The sequence below is a fragment of the Eurytemora carolleeae genome, unplaced genomic scaffold (assembly GCF_000591075.1).
Source record: "Eurytemora carolleeae unplaced genomic scaffold, Eaff_2.0 scaffold1701, whole genome shotgun sequence".
Lineage (NCBI taxonomy): Eukaryota > Metazoa > Arthropoda > Copepoda > Calanoida > Temoridae > Eurytemora > Eurytemora carolleeae.
Window position 1 is genome coordinate 5738 of NW_019397586.1, and position 17165 is coordinate 22902.

At 30.8% G+C, this 17165-nt stretch overlaps 1 protein-coding gene and 1 long non-coding RNA gene across 3 annotated transcripts; one reads left to right on the forward strand and one right to left on the reverse strand.

Moving 5' to 3' along the window:
- The first annotated feature begins 650 nt into the window (after nt 1–650).
- On the forward strand, nt 651–16415 carry LOC111715038 (alkaline ceramidase 3). 2 transcript variants are annotated; one of them, XM_023490276.1, is made up of 11 exons: nt 651–755; nt 3429–3535; nt 4074–4142; nt 5207–5279; nt 5591–5701; nt 7647–7721; nt 11276–11339; nt 11779–11877; nt 12989–13031; nt 14049–14104; nt 15319–16415. In XM_023490276.1, exons 1-11 carry the CDS (start codon nt 696–698, stop codon nt 15348–15350), a joined length of 789 nt encoding a protein of 262 aa, XP_023346044.1. In that variant the 5' UTR covers nt 651–695; the 3' UTR covers nt 15351–16415. The 2 variants fall into 2 exon arrangements, with proteins under 2 accessions (XP_023346044.1, XP_023346045.1); XM_023490277.1 differs by lacking the exons at nt 651–755; nt 3429–3535 and adding an exon at nt 3623–3696.
- LOC111715040 (uncharacterized) lies at nt 8445–10681 on the reverse strand. Its single transcript, XR_002768161.1, has 3 exons — nt 10417–10681; nt 9237–9310; nt 8445–8714 (listed from the first exon to the last, which is right to left on the reverse strand). It is a non-coding gene; the product is annotated as an uncharacterized LOC111715040 (long non-coding RNA).
- Nucleotides 16416–17165: the final 750 nt, after the last annotated feature.

A 17165-nucleotide genomic window follows, 5' to 3' on the forward strand; every position in this document is an offset into this window, starting at 1 on the left:
GTAGATTAATCATATTAACGAAAAATAGTGTGTTTGCTTGCTGAAAAGAAAGGTTAACTCTGATTATTTACTTCTATTGTGAATTAATTTAATATTCATTCGCTCATTAATATTTTCAAATGGTTTAAGCAGGATTGTAAGGTCATTTCTAGAAACTGCATACCTTGTCGAGTTTAAACTAGTTTCAAATACAATTATTCTTTATCTACGTTTTCACATTGTTTACCGAACTTATCTGTTTTCCTATATAACCCTGTTCATTATTAAACCAATATCTCATTACATTACGTTTCTGTAGGATCTAACATTATATCCCTGATGTTATATTTTACATTATATCCCTGATGTTATCTTTTACATTATATCCCTGATGTTATCTTTTACATTATATCCCTGATGTTATCTTTTACATTATATCCCTGTGGATTGTAATCCATTTTATCATGATATCCTTCATATAATAGTTTACATCTAACATTCCCATTTCTAAGTTCTTGGATTCTTGATGGATTTCAATCCTATTTCTATATTATTGATCCATTTCAACCCGATATCCTAATAGTTAGTTCCAGATGTTAAACTGCACCTATAAACTACTATAGAGCTTAAGAGTTATTATGTAATGTTGGAGCTGCACAACTGGATTCCAACGCAAATATTTTATAAATATTTTAAACTGTTTTAGAATAAAAAAAATGGCGCCCGCCTGGGGTACACCTACCTCTACACTGGACTGGTGTGAAGAAAATTATGAGGTTTTACATATTTTAATTGTTTTATTTGTGACTAGCTGAAGGACAAATTTTGAAATAAATATTTTGAATTTTTTAGCCTATAACATCCCCGGCCACCCTTGAGTGTCCACAAAAAAAATCAGCCCAATCGGTCCAGCCGTTTGGCCAGCTATACGCAACATATATATATATATATATATATATGTGAATGTCTTGATTATATAGATTATTTTCTTTATCAACAAATGAGTAATTGTTATCCAAAAATCAGAACTTTTGTGTCATGAATCTCGGAATCAAGCATTGATCCCTTATTTAGATCTACAGATCATACCCTGTAGGGATAGCTTTAATTCAGGGATCAACCATTATTCTAAAATCTAAAAGTTCCCAAATTGGATATTAAAATCAATTGTTCAAGATTAACAATATCCACACAATCTCAGCACTCACAAATAAGGTTTCCATCGAACTTTCGCGAAAAAATTCGTTCGTATTTCGCAAACTTATTCGCGAAATTTCGCATTTTTTTCAAAAATGAATTTTGCGAAAGGAACCAATTTTTGTGGGTAAAAAGCGACAGTTTGGTGAAAAATTGCAAAAAAAATTCGCAAAGTTTTCGCTATTTTTTTCGCGAAATTTCGCGAAACGATTTCATTATTTTTACATTATAAGGGACTGACTACGTAATTTCTAGTAATTATCTATTCAGAGAGATTTAACATGATACCTTTGAGACCTATATCTGAGTATAACAATTAGTAATATATCAGCATATTGTTTCTTAGGAGTGTTCAATTCTCCTCATTTCTTTCATTCTTTTTGCTTCATAGATGTACAAATCCGCAAGTCTCTTTTTTCTTATAAAGAGAAATCACAATTTCAAAATGATTTTTGATTTATCTAGAAAATCATGGATATCTTATTCATTATGATCAGTTGAGCACATGGTTTCATATTCCAATCGAAATGTATGACGTTGCTATAAAAGAACAATTTCAACTTTATCTGCTTTATACAGGGTACAATTCTTTTAATTAAAAAATCAAGCAACCTGTATCAAAACCTGTTTTATATATTTTATATTTCAAGAAATTAGATTCATAAAATATGGACAGATTTATAATATTTGATTAGTTTATCAAAATAAACCTCAATTGGGTTTATAGAATTTTAGAAATAAACTTAAAATATCATATTTGGTTTTCATTATTAATAACAAAACTAAAACTTAACATAAAATACCAAATAAAAGGGAATGAATCAACTATTCAAATCAACTCAACATATTTCAAAAATAATTTCTGCTAAAGTTGGCTTTATCACAATGTACAATATATTGACTCTGCAGGCAGAAGATACATAGCCTGGCCGATTTTTCGAATATATACAAGCCTGGCCGATTTTCCGAATATACAAGCCTGGCCGATTTTCCGAATATACACAAGCCTGGCCGATTTTCCGAATATATACAAGCCTGGCCGATTTTCCGAATATATACAAGCCTGGCCGATTTTCCGAATATATACAAGCCTGGCCGATTTTCCGAATATATAAGCCTGGCCGATTTTCCGAAAATATACAAGCCTGGTCGATTTTCCTAATATACAAGCGTGGCCGATTTTCCAAATATACAAGCGTGGCCGATTTTCCGAATATATAAGCGTGGCGGATTTTCCGAATATACAAGCCTGGCCGATTTTCCGAATAGTTTGTTAAAAGAACAGTTGATTTTGCTTCGTTCGGGCTTAATCATCACAATCAACATTTTGCTTATAGTTTTTAGTTATTTATTTCTAGGGTGGCATTATTGATTCACAATCATGATGAACTTGCTTTTGAAAGAATTGCAAGCAAGAAAATGGCTTAATTTTGTAAAGCTGGTGGTTAATTCAAGAGACAGTAAGCGTAATTTCAAATGACACTTCATACAGTTAAACCCTAAATATTAAATACATCGAAAGAATTTATCAAATGTCGTGTTCTTCACTTTCTGATAATGGAATGTTGCTAATTTTTAGATTTTTAATAAATGATTATATATGGAGCTCATATATAAAACTGTTCTCGCATATTCATTGCAGCTATTTATTTATTTTCGCAAATACTGAGATTTACGTAAAATACAGGTTGTCCCACAAAGAATGACAGTTGGTGAATAGATTTAAATGTATTCTTCCATAATTTGTTAAGTTATTTGATACCAAAGAGAATAATAAAATATCCCATGGCATTCATAATTTAGAAAAATTGAATTAAACTGCGAAAAGTTTTTAATATCTAACAGTATATGGAAGAAGACATTCAAAACTATTAACCAACTGTCATGTGTCGTGGGATACCCTGTAGTATAAAACTCATTTAAAAATTGTCAAGATGACATTTCATAAATTCTTTCGATGTATTTAATATTTAGGGTTTAACTGTAGAAAGATGGGAATGTACAATTCACAACGGCAATCTCGAAACCTTTATCTGTAGAAAATATTCTCGTTTTTTAAGTTTCAAGTGTTTATTTCTGCGACAACACCTTTAGGTTTTCCTGCCGTAGAAATGCGAAAATTGCTTCTGTAGAAAACCCACAATTTACTTGAGCAGACAACGGTTGTAAGGGTACAGTTGTGACTTGCATTCCTTGCATATTGGGTCACTTGAAATTACGCTTACAGTCCCTTTAAATTGAACTTTGTTTAGGTGAGCTGGGCAATAGCTGAGTTTTGGAACACAGTTTCCAATTTATTTATGATTATACCAGCGCTTTACGGAGTTTATCAAGCTAGAAAACAAGGTCTTGAACACAGGTAATCTCATGCTAAAGTATTCATGATTATATCCGCTCTTTACAGTGTTTATCAGCTAGAAAACAAGGCCTTGAACACAGGTAACTTCATGCTAAAGTATTTATGATTATACCCGCTCAATACAGTGTTTATCAAGCTAGAAAACAAGGCCTTGAACACAGGTAATCTCATGCTAAAGTATTCATGATTATACCCGCTCTTTACAGTGTTTATCAAGCTAGAGAACAAGGTCTTGAGCAGAGGTAATCTCATGCTAAAGTATTCATGATTATATCCGCTCTATACGGTGTTTATCAAGCTAGAAAACAAGGTGTTGAACACAGGTAACTTCATTCTAAAGTATGTATGATTATACCTGCTCTTTACAGTGTTTATCAGCTAGAAAACAAGGTATTGAACACAGGTAATCTCATGCTAAAGTAAACATATTTAAATCGTGTTCTTGATGTGCTTAATATTAGGAACTAAGTTTTTTGGGGCGCTTCGAGTCCTCTTTTAATTCTAGTATTAATGTTAGCTTTTCATGATTTGTTTTTAGATATGTAATTGTGAACTATTTGTTCCTTCTGGTAGGAGTTGGATCTTGGCTTTTCCATATGACTTTAAGGTAAAGAAAATGAAGAAGAAAATGATATAATTCTAGTGCTAGAGAGTAGGGTTGGGATTTGTTTAAAAACGATCTAAGGTAAAGAAACACTGACTATCTTCTTTTTTATTTTCAGAAATGAAATAATTCTTGAAAAAGATTAAATTTCTTGACACATACATTTTGTCACACATATCCCCAGGATCAAGAAATATATAGACCAGGAATCGTCATATCTCATGCGTCAAAACATAGTATTCAGGGGAAACGCATAATTTTTTAAGGAAAAGGGTCCAAGAGGTGAAATAAGAATATATTGCTATTGTATTTTCCATATTGACCAGAAAGCCAAAAATCATAAGTATTCGCTCTAACTTGATATATTAACTTGTTTTTTGTTGGACTGTAATATCACATCAGAGTTTTAGTCCTTTCCCTTCAACTTCTGTGGGGGCACTGGGTTTGTTTACATATATAGATGGTCTATGCACAAAAAGAATAGAATATATATTAGAGGGGAATTTAATAGAAAAAATTGTAAAACGACCATTTTGTTGTACTGTTTCCATACTGCAGGTGTACTTCACATATTTATGCTATATAACCTTTTGGGCCCTGGAACATCATTTTATAGAAAATCTAAAATTAATATTAAAAGAAAACCAAATTATGATATAGGCTGGTTTATAATTGAACAATGATCATTTCACTTAGACTCTATGCCTTTCACTTTACAAACGATGATTTTCCGTTATAACTATAAATCAAATGATGTTTTTTATTCACCTTATTCATTATAACGTTTATTTAACAGCTTTAAATTCGAAATTGAAATAGATAGTCTAGGGAACATACTGTATTAATGTACTCTTTTGCATATAATTTGTGAACATTTACATGATTTGTACACTTTGAACTCTCTTTCAGGCTGAAAGGGACTGAAAAAACTCATACTGAGAAATTCTTTAAATTCCACTCTAATATATATATTCTATTCTCTTTGTCTATGCAGCTGCTGGATGAAATACCTATGGTGTGGGGTACAAGCTATATGAACTACTGTTTATGTGTCTATGTATATCTAGATGGTCTATGCAGCTGCTGGATGAAATACCTATGGTGTGGGGTACAAGCTATATGAACTACTGCATGCATTTGGTAAATATTTTAACAATTCCAAACATATTATTATAATCAGGATAATGATAACAGCGATAATAATGACATAATTAACAACATTGATAATGTCATTATCAATAACAATATTAGTGATCAAAATAATAATAATAATAATAATAATCATGAAAATAATGATAATAATCATATTCTCCTTTTATTACAAAATATACCCAACTGGAATGCTTAAATAAAGGGCATTAAAATATTCATTTTAAAATTAAAGAAAAACTTTTAAAACCTCAGTAAGTTAATCTATATCTGGTGAATTGAAACACTATTTACTTGTTAAGGTTGCGTTTAAACCAAAAGAAGGTTCTCCGAAGATGGCAGCAGCGCTAACCTTGTACAATATTCTCTTTACCCTGGTTTATCTTATCTTTAGGAATCCGCTTATTCATGAGGTAAACAATTATAATCAAACCAAACAGGTCCAAACAAAATAAAACCAAACAAACACAAACCAAAACCAAATTAAACCAAACCAAACCAAATCAAACCAAACAAAACAAGACTAAACTAAATCCAATCAAACCAAGACAAACTCAAACCAAACCAAACAAAAGCCAAATAAATCACACAAATATATATCTATTTACCAAACCAAACAAAATAAAAACCAATCAAACCAAACCAATTAATATCCTCTCAAAGCAAATCAAACTAAAACCAATAAAAAAGCAACATCAACAAAATCCGACTATGAATCCACTCTAAATAAAACCCAATAAAAACCAAACAAGGCCAAACCAAAAAAAGTGTTCAACAAAAACAAATAAAACCAAAATCAGTTTTGTTTTTATTTTAATCTTTGTGAAGAAACAATCTTAAGAACTGGTGAGGGTCAACCCAGACCGAAATTCAATAAATGTGGAAATAACATCTACTTTTTTCCTCTACAGAGGTTTGGTCCATCACCATCACCGAATTTTAAAAAAACCTGATACTAAACCAAATACAGTATCAAACCAAGTTAAATCAAACCAAAACCAATCACACAAAACCAATCCCGACAAAACCAAACTAAACCAAAAAAGGTCAGACCAAATATAAACTTATCAAACGAAAAAAAGAAAATTATTTCAAATAAAAACCAAATCCCCAAAAATATCGATAAAAATAAGCACTAATATTTGAATTTTTGAATTTCATTTATACCTTTTTTCCATTTCTTCGTACGACAACTGATCTTGCATATGCTTTTCTAGTTTTTAATATTAACTTTTTATTAGATATATCTAAGGTGATATATGTAAGAACATCTATATTTATATAATTATATATTTGCCAAATTGTGATGTATAAATGGATATATCTGCCAGAAAACAAACAATAATAATTATTTGATTCATTTGTTTTAACCTTCTACTTCAGTTCCATCTGCTCAATGGTACAAAAGTGATGACCAAAAAATGTAACAAATGTCGTATTTGTTCTTTGTTTAATTCAGAACTGTCGCTTTCAGGATTTTGATATTTCCAAGTAATCTATATAACTGGAAATGTTCTGACTTCTAAACTTTTAAGTTGTGAATCTGGAGATCAAGCATTGATCTCCCTCTTATGCAGATGTACGGGTCAATTCAATTCCTTTTCAATATTCTATTGTGGTCATTGGTCATACCCTGCAGAGATCATTTTAATTGAGCGATCAAGCGTTTATCCTGAAATTGAAAAGTTCCCATAATTTGATCAAGTGTTCAAGATCAAGTGTTCAAGATCAAGTGTTCAAAGTGTTCAAGATCAAGTGTTCAAGATCAAGTTTTCTAGATCAAGTGTTCAAGATCAAGTGTTCAAGATCAAGTGTTCAAGATCAAGTTTTCTAGATCAAGTGTTCAAGATCAAGAATTCAAGATCAAGTGTTCAAGATCAAGTGTTCAAGTTCAAGTGTTCAAGATCAAGTGTTCTAGATCAAGTGTTCAAGATCAAGAATTCAAGATCAAGTGTTCAAGATCAAGTGTTCAAGATCAAATGTTCAAGATCAAGTGTTCAAGATCAAGTGTTCAAGATCAAATGTTCAAGATCAAGTGTTTAAGATCAAGTATTCTAGATCAAGTGTTCAATATCAAGTGTTCAAGTTCAAGTGTTCAAGATCCTGTGTTCAAGTTCAAGTGTTCTAGATCAATGATGCTCCACCCAAAAGTTCTGACCTTAGAAATAGTTTAAAATCACAAAATCCTGAAAGAAAGGCTCAATTATTACAGATATTTCTGGTTCTCTGTAATAAAGGCGCTTCCTTCTTTTTAGCATCTAAGTAGGTTTAGAAGAGCCAATTTTTTAAGCCAAGTTTATGGATAAAAGTCGAAATATAGATATATTATGTTATTAAACCAATGATGTATTTATTTAGAGTATGTATGGCCTGTTGGTGGTTGTCATGGTGTATCAATCCTTTTACTATCTCAAAACACAATACACCAGAGAGGTTTGTAATCATTTTAATGTTTGATTTTCGTAAAGAATATTGACAAAATTTTATCTGAAGAAATATTCATGTTTTTCTTTTAAAATAGATTATATTTAGCAATACTGTGTCAAAATTGATTTGAAGATTTATGCTACTGAAAGAAGTTAGAAAACGACATTAGCATCCACATTATTGATGCAAGGTTTTAAGGGTGTTGCACTTAGGGATGGAGGTTTTTTGAAAAACGATGGTTTCGTTTTAAAAATGACGAAGAAAAAACGAAAAACGAAACAATCGTTTTTAAAAACACTCGTTTTTAAAAAAATGTCGATTTAAAAAAAAACCTTTGCTAAGGACTGTCAAAGACGACCCTTCGTTAACAATCGTTTCGATAAAAAAGCATTTAAGAGAACATTAATAAAATTATCTTCCTAATAAAATAGAAAATAACAATCATAAAACTCAGATTTATCAGCGATATTTTTTAAAGTGATTGTTTAAAAACCTATCGTGTTTTGCTTTATAAAAGTTCAAAATGAGTGGTTTGTTTTCAAATACGATAGTTTTTTCCAAAAAAGAAACTATCATTTTTTGAATAAAAATTAACATGAAACGAAAAACGATAATTTTTTTGGTAGTTTATAAAAAGATTAAACTACCCTCTTAAATGGAGGGTCACTTGAAATTACAAGTTAAGCCCTTTTTTTACAGTTCAATTGAGAATTAATTACAATCCCTGTGTATAATATTTTTTATTTTTCTAATACTTAATAGTCATCAAAAATATATTTCTTTAAAAACTAAACTTATATTCATCAAAACTGTGTAAAATTGTTCTCAAGCATTTGCTCGGATAAAAATCTTTGAGGTATTTTCCCTTGTCTGAGCAGGTCTCTCATGTGCACATTTTCTCCTTGAATGCCGCAATCATTTTGATCTTTCTTGAATCGGTTTGGGATGCGTGGGTCGTCTTCTGCAATCTCCCGAGTCTTGGACTGAATTTGTCTGTTGCTGAATAATAAAAGGAAGATTTAAAGAGAGATAAAAAATGTAGCAAAAAAGTAATTATATAAGAAATATATTTGAAGGAAAAGACTTTTAGTTATGAAAATAACAGCTAAAAGTCCTCGAACAAAAAATTACACGGCAGAATTAAGACGACCTTTTGCGGCATTTATTCTTAACCCTAATTTTACAAACAAAATGTTACAATTAATTATCACAAAAAAAACCTAGCCCTACAAAATGCCATGGCATTTTTAAAATGCATTTGTTGTTCTTTCAATAATAATTGAGACATGAAGAATTTTGTTCAAACTTTGAAAAATTTGATTTTATTTAAAGGGAAGCTGTAAAGGAAAAATTAAAAGGGGTAAACTGAAACCTGAGAATCTCAGGACTTAGTTGAGACCAATAAGAGTTTTATCTGATGTCCTTGTCTCGAGAAATTGAAATATAATGGTGTCAAAATATTGAAATGAATTGTTTAAGCATTACTTGTAGAACCTATCTGGTATATTGTTTAAGCATTACCTGTAGAACCTATCTGGTATATTGTTTAGGTTTGAATATTCCCAATTAAAAAAGGACATCTCTCTCTACAGGAACTAAATATTTAATGTACGTTGGACAGATTAGTCACTGGAAAACATAAATCTTAAAGGGACTAAAAACGCAATTTCAATTGTGACCCTGCAAAGTTGGTAATGTCTGATTAACAGTGATACCCTTAAATCGCTTTGGCTGATCAAGTAAGAATAAGAAATACATGTTTTTGTTTTGGAAAACTGTTTATTTTCATTTGAAATTTCTCTGCAACAGTGACTTGTACATTTCTTGCTTTTGAGAAAGACTGGATAAATTATCAGAATTAAACACTTTTCGAGTTTGAAAACACACGATCTTTAGGGAAGGGCAATTGCCGGATAAGTTATACAGAAACTTTTAATATTTTTAGACTTTAAAAGGTTTTATGGCGGTATGAGAAGGTTTCAACATTTTTATACTTTATTCTGTAGAAGTTTGCTTTTATCAAACATGCAAATTTTGTTACCTTAGAAGAAAATATAATGCAAAAATTATCGTTTTTGGGTTTTTAAAACGATAGTTTTTTTGCCTTATATTTTCGCCTATGATAACAAATTTACATGTTTGATAAAGGCAAATTTCTACAGAATACTATTTCAAATCGTTGGACCCTTCTCAGATTGTCGTAAACCTTTTAAGAGTCTAAAAATATTAAAAGTTTCTGTAATTAAAAATCTTTTGGATTTTTGATCAGAGCCCACAATTTAAAAACTTCGGCTCGAGTCGTAATTCATTTAACCCGACTTTAAGACCCAATCTTCGACTCAACTCTGACGACAGCTTGTATCACGTGATTGACAGCTGCAAGATCTTCGGATCTTCGGCCCAACTTAAGGAGTTAGGCCTAATGAAGAAAAACCGACCTTGGTTGGGTTTAGTGGGGAATAAGGCTCAACGTTGAGAATTGTTCTCATAAATGCCTGGAATCCGCCAATTCCTACCATGAAAATCCGCCAAATAAAATATTAAACCGGTTTTTTGAACTCAACTCTGTGAAAAATAAAATGCAGCTTAAATCCGAAAGCTCAAGCCGTAAAAAGGGCCCTACGACAGCTTAGACCTGAGCCGTATTTTCCAATTTTTTTAAATCACGGGCTCGGGAACATAAATTGTTTAATTATTATACCTGAATACTACACAGTATAACTACGTATGATAGTGTTTGTTTCACAGATCTAAATCTACTGATACTGAACATTACCCCCTCCCCCATCTACCTCACCCCAACCCCCTTCCTTCCACCCTTGCTGCACCCTACCTCCCTAGTATAGTCCCGCCCAGTACATTTACTCACCCCCTGACCTCCCCTTAACGGGCCGAGCGCTGCGACCAACAAGATTTATTGTAATCAATCGTTCTTCTAGTTTTTAGATTTTAGAAGAAAAGTCATTTAAAGGTTGCAAAACTTAATAAAAAATCTCTTTGATAAAAACATACATTTCAATAATTTTTTTTAAAGTCTTATAACAATTAAGTTTTTTTACATACAGACTGAAGTGCCCGGCGTTCCCCGTGGAATTTTCTTTGAAAAAAAAATACCATTTTTTAGCCTATGTTACTCCAAGGGTACTCCATGGGTTTCCTTAAAAAATTCAGTCAATTTGGACCAGCCGTCCTGCTGAAATATAAATATAGATTTTATTCTGCAGGATCACCAACTGAAGGGATTAAAATAAGTGATTATGGAATTTATTCAGTTATTTCTTTTTACATTCAGATTCTTGCTTCCATTATACTGTTTATAATATCCCTTAAAACTATGTACAATTTAGAAACCGAAAAATGATTGATATCCAAAAAACTGCCTAACCCAATTTTTAAAAACCGGGTTAGTAAACTGGTTTTCAAAACCATACTATGTCTTAAGTATCGGGCTCAGGCCTGGTCAAAATATAAGTCGCGTACTGTACACAAAATTCAGACTGCTACTCCTACATGGCATGAATTGAATAGCTGTTCTATGATTAAAAAATATTTTCTTCTAGGGAACCCTGTTGTACATAACTGGTTTTGTTATGTACCTTACTGGATTTATCTTGTGGAACATAGGTATTGTTTTACAGTTTTATTTTAAATATAAGGAATTAGAAGACGGCATCAATAGCTAACCAACAATTTTATTATTATTATAATTATATTTTATTAAGCTAAACTTTTTTTGGAAATCTCATGGACTACATATCAAGGATTGCAAAAACGTGAGTCTTTGCCGGGCCATCAAACTCAAATTTTCTAATCCCTATATTTTTGCAAGCAAATGCATGGTTTAAACCTTTGACATCTAAACTTCGACGATATAAACCAACATAATTCATAATATGAAATATCTTAGGTCTATGTCATTGGGTAAAAAGTTATAGGGATTAGAAATTCAGATTTTGTGGTAAAGATTCAATTCCTTTACAAATATGTCTACCTTCAAATATCAGCGTTACGGCATTAAAATGCAATATGTTTAAAAAAAATTCCTAAAACTTGTTTTGTTAAGATAATACATCCTGTGCGAGTGTGATATCTATACGTAATTCTCTTCCTGTGATTCTTCAACCCCTTCTCCAACTGCATGCGTGGTGGCATATTCTTGCAGGTAATGATGTGCCTTCAGCTGATTCGTTTTTCGCTCGTTTTTTGCAGACATTTTTTTCAGGTTCAAAATTAGTTCTTATGTATGAGAAACAATTGGTTTTAGCAAAAAAGTGTTTCATAAGTATGTCAAATTATGACCTGACAGAAGGTACATGCAATAAACGACCCAAAAATGATTTTAAAAAAATCAAAAACGATTCAAAACCGATTAAAAACGATGAAAAAACGATGAAAAAAACGATTTTTTGGAACGTTTTTCCAATTTTTATATATTTAAGATTAAGATATTGCAAAGTTTAATAAAAGTATAACTTTAACATATTATACAGTTCTGAAATCAATTAGAAGTTTTCTTGTTTTTTATTTCTAGAAATTTAACAACAGTTGCAGGTAACAATCAAACTATCAAACTTTTAAAACAGAAACACGGTTTTGATCATATTTTATAAATTGCATTTTTTCTTGGTTTTAAAAGGTGCTCTAGAATTTTTTAAGATGCCATAACACATGGCAAACTTAGTTTTCCTGTAAGTTTGCTTTTTATACATTTCGAAAAAAATATGAAAAAAGTCTATTTTTATGTAAAAAGAGGTCATCATAACGTTGTAATCTCTATCTGTGAGAAGGGGTATAAACAAAGGAATTCATAGTGGGGAAGATATATACTATTATATTAGTTATGTATGAAGTCAAACATTATAGAAACCGAACGTATAGAAACCGCAAGGTATAGCAACAAGGCGTATTTTCCAGGAGGATATTTTTTATATTTTTGAGAAATTAAACTTTTTTTAAAACACTGTAGCTTATCGTTATCTATCTCATTATTTTTATTTTTTTTTCAAATAAAGCTCCTTGCTTATCTAACTTTGTTTGTATTGTATAATTTCTACATGTTGGCTATGGTTGGCAAAATGGATGGACCGAATTGGTTGACATTTTTTAAGGAAACCATGGGTGCCCTGGAGGTAACATTAGCTTTAAAAAAATCGTTTATTTAAAATTAGATTTTTTTCTATATTTTTCGGGCAACGCTGGGCACTTTAGCAAATATTTTATGACATTATGTGTTTAATCCCATCAACTAAAATAAAATTTTAACATAATTTCAGGATATGCTACCTATCTCATGATTCTCTACTCTGAACACCAAAGGTATATTTGTTTTATTATTTAAAACAAATTGTATGCACATTGCACAATTCGCACACCTATTGGACGAAAAATATCTAGATTGAGAGCAATAAGAACAAAAAAGACTTATTAAGGCGACTACTGTTATAGTTCTAAGTGCCCCTTTAGTTAAAACTAAACCATTTACAATTTATTTTTACAAGGGTATCTTTAACCCTAAACAGCTGGGGGGGGGGGGGCGTTCGGCCCCCCCCCCTGTAGTTTTTGTGTCCTAGCACTCTCATTTTTGACACTATCACCGTGAAATTTTGTAACTTTTAATGAATAGCAATTTAAAGGATTTTTTGTTAAACTTTTTTTTACTCTACATTGTTTCTGAAGAAAAACCCCAAAAGTCACTTTAATATAGAAACCATTTAAAAAAAAAATTAAAAGATGAATAAATTTATGGTCATTTTTAAATGCCTTCAGACACTATAACAGTCCATTTGGTGAAAGAATTAAAACTATTTTTACTACAGATTGATCTCATAGCATATTTTTGATTATCTTATAATGAAGTTATACATATTTAAAAGAAGCACACAAATATTTTTCATTTTAGTGGGTTTTTTTGTTCGAATGTAGATCGAAGGACTTTGATAAACTATTAGTTTCTAGTTTACAATTTTTTACAGTGAATCGCAAAGGTGTGTTTGGCCCGGGGGGTGGGGGAGAGGGTTGATATCAAATGCAACAGACCCCTTTTTCGATAGATGAAAATAAACACGATTTAAGTTATTTACAATGATTGTTTTATATATTATTAACTATTAACACTATTCTTCATGAATTCATGATTTGTTTTCAAAATTTTCAAAATAATAATCTACTATTACGTGATTTGTTTTAATTTAGAGGTATATACAGGATTTTTTTTCGGGGGGGATGAAGCTTACGTGTTTTTTCTGACTAAGGGGGGGGCGCCAGATTTCACTGATCCTGGATACGCCCTAAATTAATTAGTTTTCTGTTTTTACCTCCTCTTTTGTACTGCAGGTTGACCTACTTGAAGCGTGAAGTGACCCTATCGCCTAGCTGGTGTGGACTGACAGGTATTTTTGTCATCATCATCTTTATCACTGATAGTTTCATCAGTATTATTAACATTAGTATCTGCACTATTTTTATTATTTTATCAAATTTAATGCTATTTTATTTCAAATATTTTTATATTTTTTTTAAATGATTAAAAGACGGGAGTTGTAATTGTAAGAGAGATTCTAAACAGTAGCCTTTAAACAAATATATTCTGAAGAATTTGTCCACAACACTGCATACTCAGTTTAACTACCTTACATAGCCGGTCTGTCCCTTTAAGTAACCTTTAAATTAGATCTCATTCTCTTTAAGAAACCTTTAAATTAGATCTCATTCTCTTTTAGGAAACTTTAAATTAGATCTCATTCTCTTTAAGGAACCTTTAAATTAGATCTCATTCTCTTTTAGGAACCTTTAAATTATATCTCATTCTCTTTTAGGAACCTTTAAATTATATCTCATTCTCTTTAAGGAACCTTTAAATTAGATCTCATTCACTTTTAGGAACCTTTAAATTAGATCTCATTCTCTTTTAGGAACCTTTAAATTATTTCTTATTCTCTTTTAGGAACCTTTAAATTAGATCTCATTCTCTTTATGTAACCTTTAAATTAGATCTCATTCTCTTTATGTAACCTTTAAATTAGAGATCATTCTCTTTATGTAACCTTTAAATTAGATCTCATTCTCTTTAAGGAACCTTTAAATTAGATCTCATTCTCTTTTAAGAACCTTTAAATTAGATCTCATTCTCTTTTAGAAAACTTTAAATTAGATCTCATTCTCTTTAAGGAACATTTAAATTAGATCTCATTCTCTTTTAGGAAACTTTAAATTAGATCTCATTCTCTTTTAGGAACCTTTAAATTATTTCTTATTCTCTTTCAGGAACCTTTAAATTATATCTCATTCTCTTTTAGGAACCTTTAAATTAGATTTCATTCTCTTTTAGGAACCTTTAAATTAGATCTCATTCTCTTTATGTAACCTTTAAATTAGATCTCATTCTCTTTATGTAACCTTTAAATTAGAGATCATTCTCTTTATGTAACCTTTAAATTAGATCTCATTCTCTTTTAGGAACCTTTAAATTAGATCTCATTCTCTTTTAGGAACCTTTAAATTATATCTCATTCTCTTTTAGGAACCTTTAAATTACAATCTCTATAAATTGTACAAAGATTTAATTTCAAACAAATTCTTGGATTAAATACTAATTTTTGTTCAGTTAAGCACAAGCGCGCTGGTCAGATGGGCTGAACAAAAGAAGAAGCTTCTGAAGACATTAAGAATTACTTCTGATAAGAAAAGAAGAAGCTTCTGATAAAATAAAAAAAGCTTATGGACAATTGCTCAAAATATGCATTCAATTTCTACAACTTTCATACAGTCGTCTCGTATATATCGTTACAATAAAGACGACGTTCTATTTAAATTTAGATTTCCCCGTGGCTATCAAACGGATTGGATACAGATAACAATTGAAATAAAGAGAAGTTGTCACATATTATTTTAATGTTGTAACTTGTAATTTGAAAAAGTTTGTTAGAAACCAAAACCTGAATAAAAAAGTTGCCTTCATTGTATTGATACAGACGCTGACCACTGTAGCACATGCATAGACGTTAAAATATACTAAGTAAGTAAATGTATTATGTATTTCACTGTAGATAACGCATTACCTATACTCACAGTACAGTGTATACTGTACATTATTACATGTCCAGTGTACATTGTACATTAAAACATGTCCAGTGTACACTGGACATTAAAACATGTCCAGTGTACACTGTACATTAACACATGTCCAGTGTACACTGGACATTAAAACATGTAAAGTGTACACTTTACATTAAAACATGTCCAGTGTACACTGTACATTAACACGTGTACAGCTTGTTTGTGTTCGCTAATGAAGAAAATGTTGTGTGATGATATGTAACATCAATAAGCTATGATATATCCGGTGAATAATTTCCCGGTTTCTTTCCATACTCGGTAGTTGATGTACTCATTTAGAGCCCAAGAGATCGGCCCGGTACTTCAAATAAACCAGAATTTAGAGTAATGTACTCCACTCTGTATGTACACTGTACAGTGTACACTGGTTATGTAATAAACCTTTATGTACACTTTTATCATGATTCAACGCATAAAGTAAATATTAAGTTTACAAAAAATAGATAAAAAATGTTGAAATAAAGTTAAATTTTACATGAACAAATCATCTATGCCGAACAGAATGACTTTATGTAAAAAACCACATATCAAACAATTATTAAGTTTTAAACTTTTAATTTGTAAAAAAATATATATTTGAATGTTTTTGCGGTTTTTTTATCATACGAAGACCGATGGCAGAAAACAATCAAAAACAAAATTGTTTATAGTTCATCCCATGGTACATTTTAGTTCATGTTAGCTTAGGTTAGGTTAGAGGCGTACTGGGCCGAATTTTATCTAGCCAGACCGGGCAAGCAGTACGTATCAAATACAGACTATATCAGGCAAAACGGGACTGTACGCCAAATGAATGATCCCCTATAGTGAAATTTATGTTATCCATTGTTGTTACTAAAAACTTATTCTTTATTTTTCTAGATCATAAAACACAATTTTTATTTTAGAATCTTATCTTCAAATATTGTAAACCATTGATATGTAAATATAAAAAATCACAATATTTTAATATTTGAATAAAAAATATTTATCGATTCGTAGATTTTTGTTTATTTTACAGAGAACATAAAAATATAACTACACTACAGCATAAGATTCTTAAAATTGAAAGCTTTAAAATATCTCCAACTTGGTCGTTCAAGAACTTAACAACTGTTCGTGAACAATATTTTTGGAATCATTAATAAACAAAGGATACAGGTAAATGATGTGAACGAACACCAGGAAAAGAATGAACAAGGAAGAATTGTTCAGCGTATTTACCTTTGGTGAACAATAGAGAAGTATAAATTGGAAAATCAAGTTTAAAAACGCCATTTTGCTGCATTCCGATTCGATTTCATTGAATGAACGATTTCATTGGATGAACGATTTCATTGAATGAGCGATTTCATT

Coding starts and splice junctions, on each gene's coding strand:
- LOC111715038 (XM_023490276.1), top strand. CDS start 696: ATGGCGCCCGCCTGGGGTACACCTACCTCTACACTGGACTGGTGTGAA. Junction 5,702..7,646: donor GGAATCCGCTTATTCATGAG/GTAAACAATTAT, acceptor GTATTTATTTAG/AGTATGTATGGCCTGTTGGT. Junction 7,722..11,275: donor AAACACAATACACCAGAGAG/GTTTGTAATCAT, acceptor ATTTTCTTCTAG/GGAACCCTGTTGTACATAAC.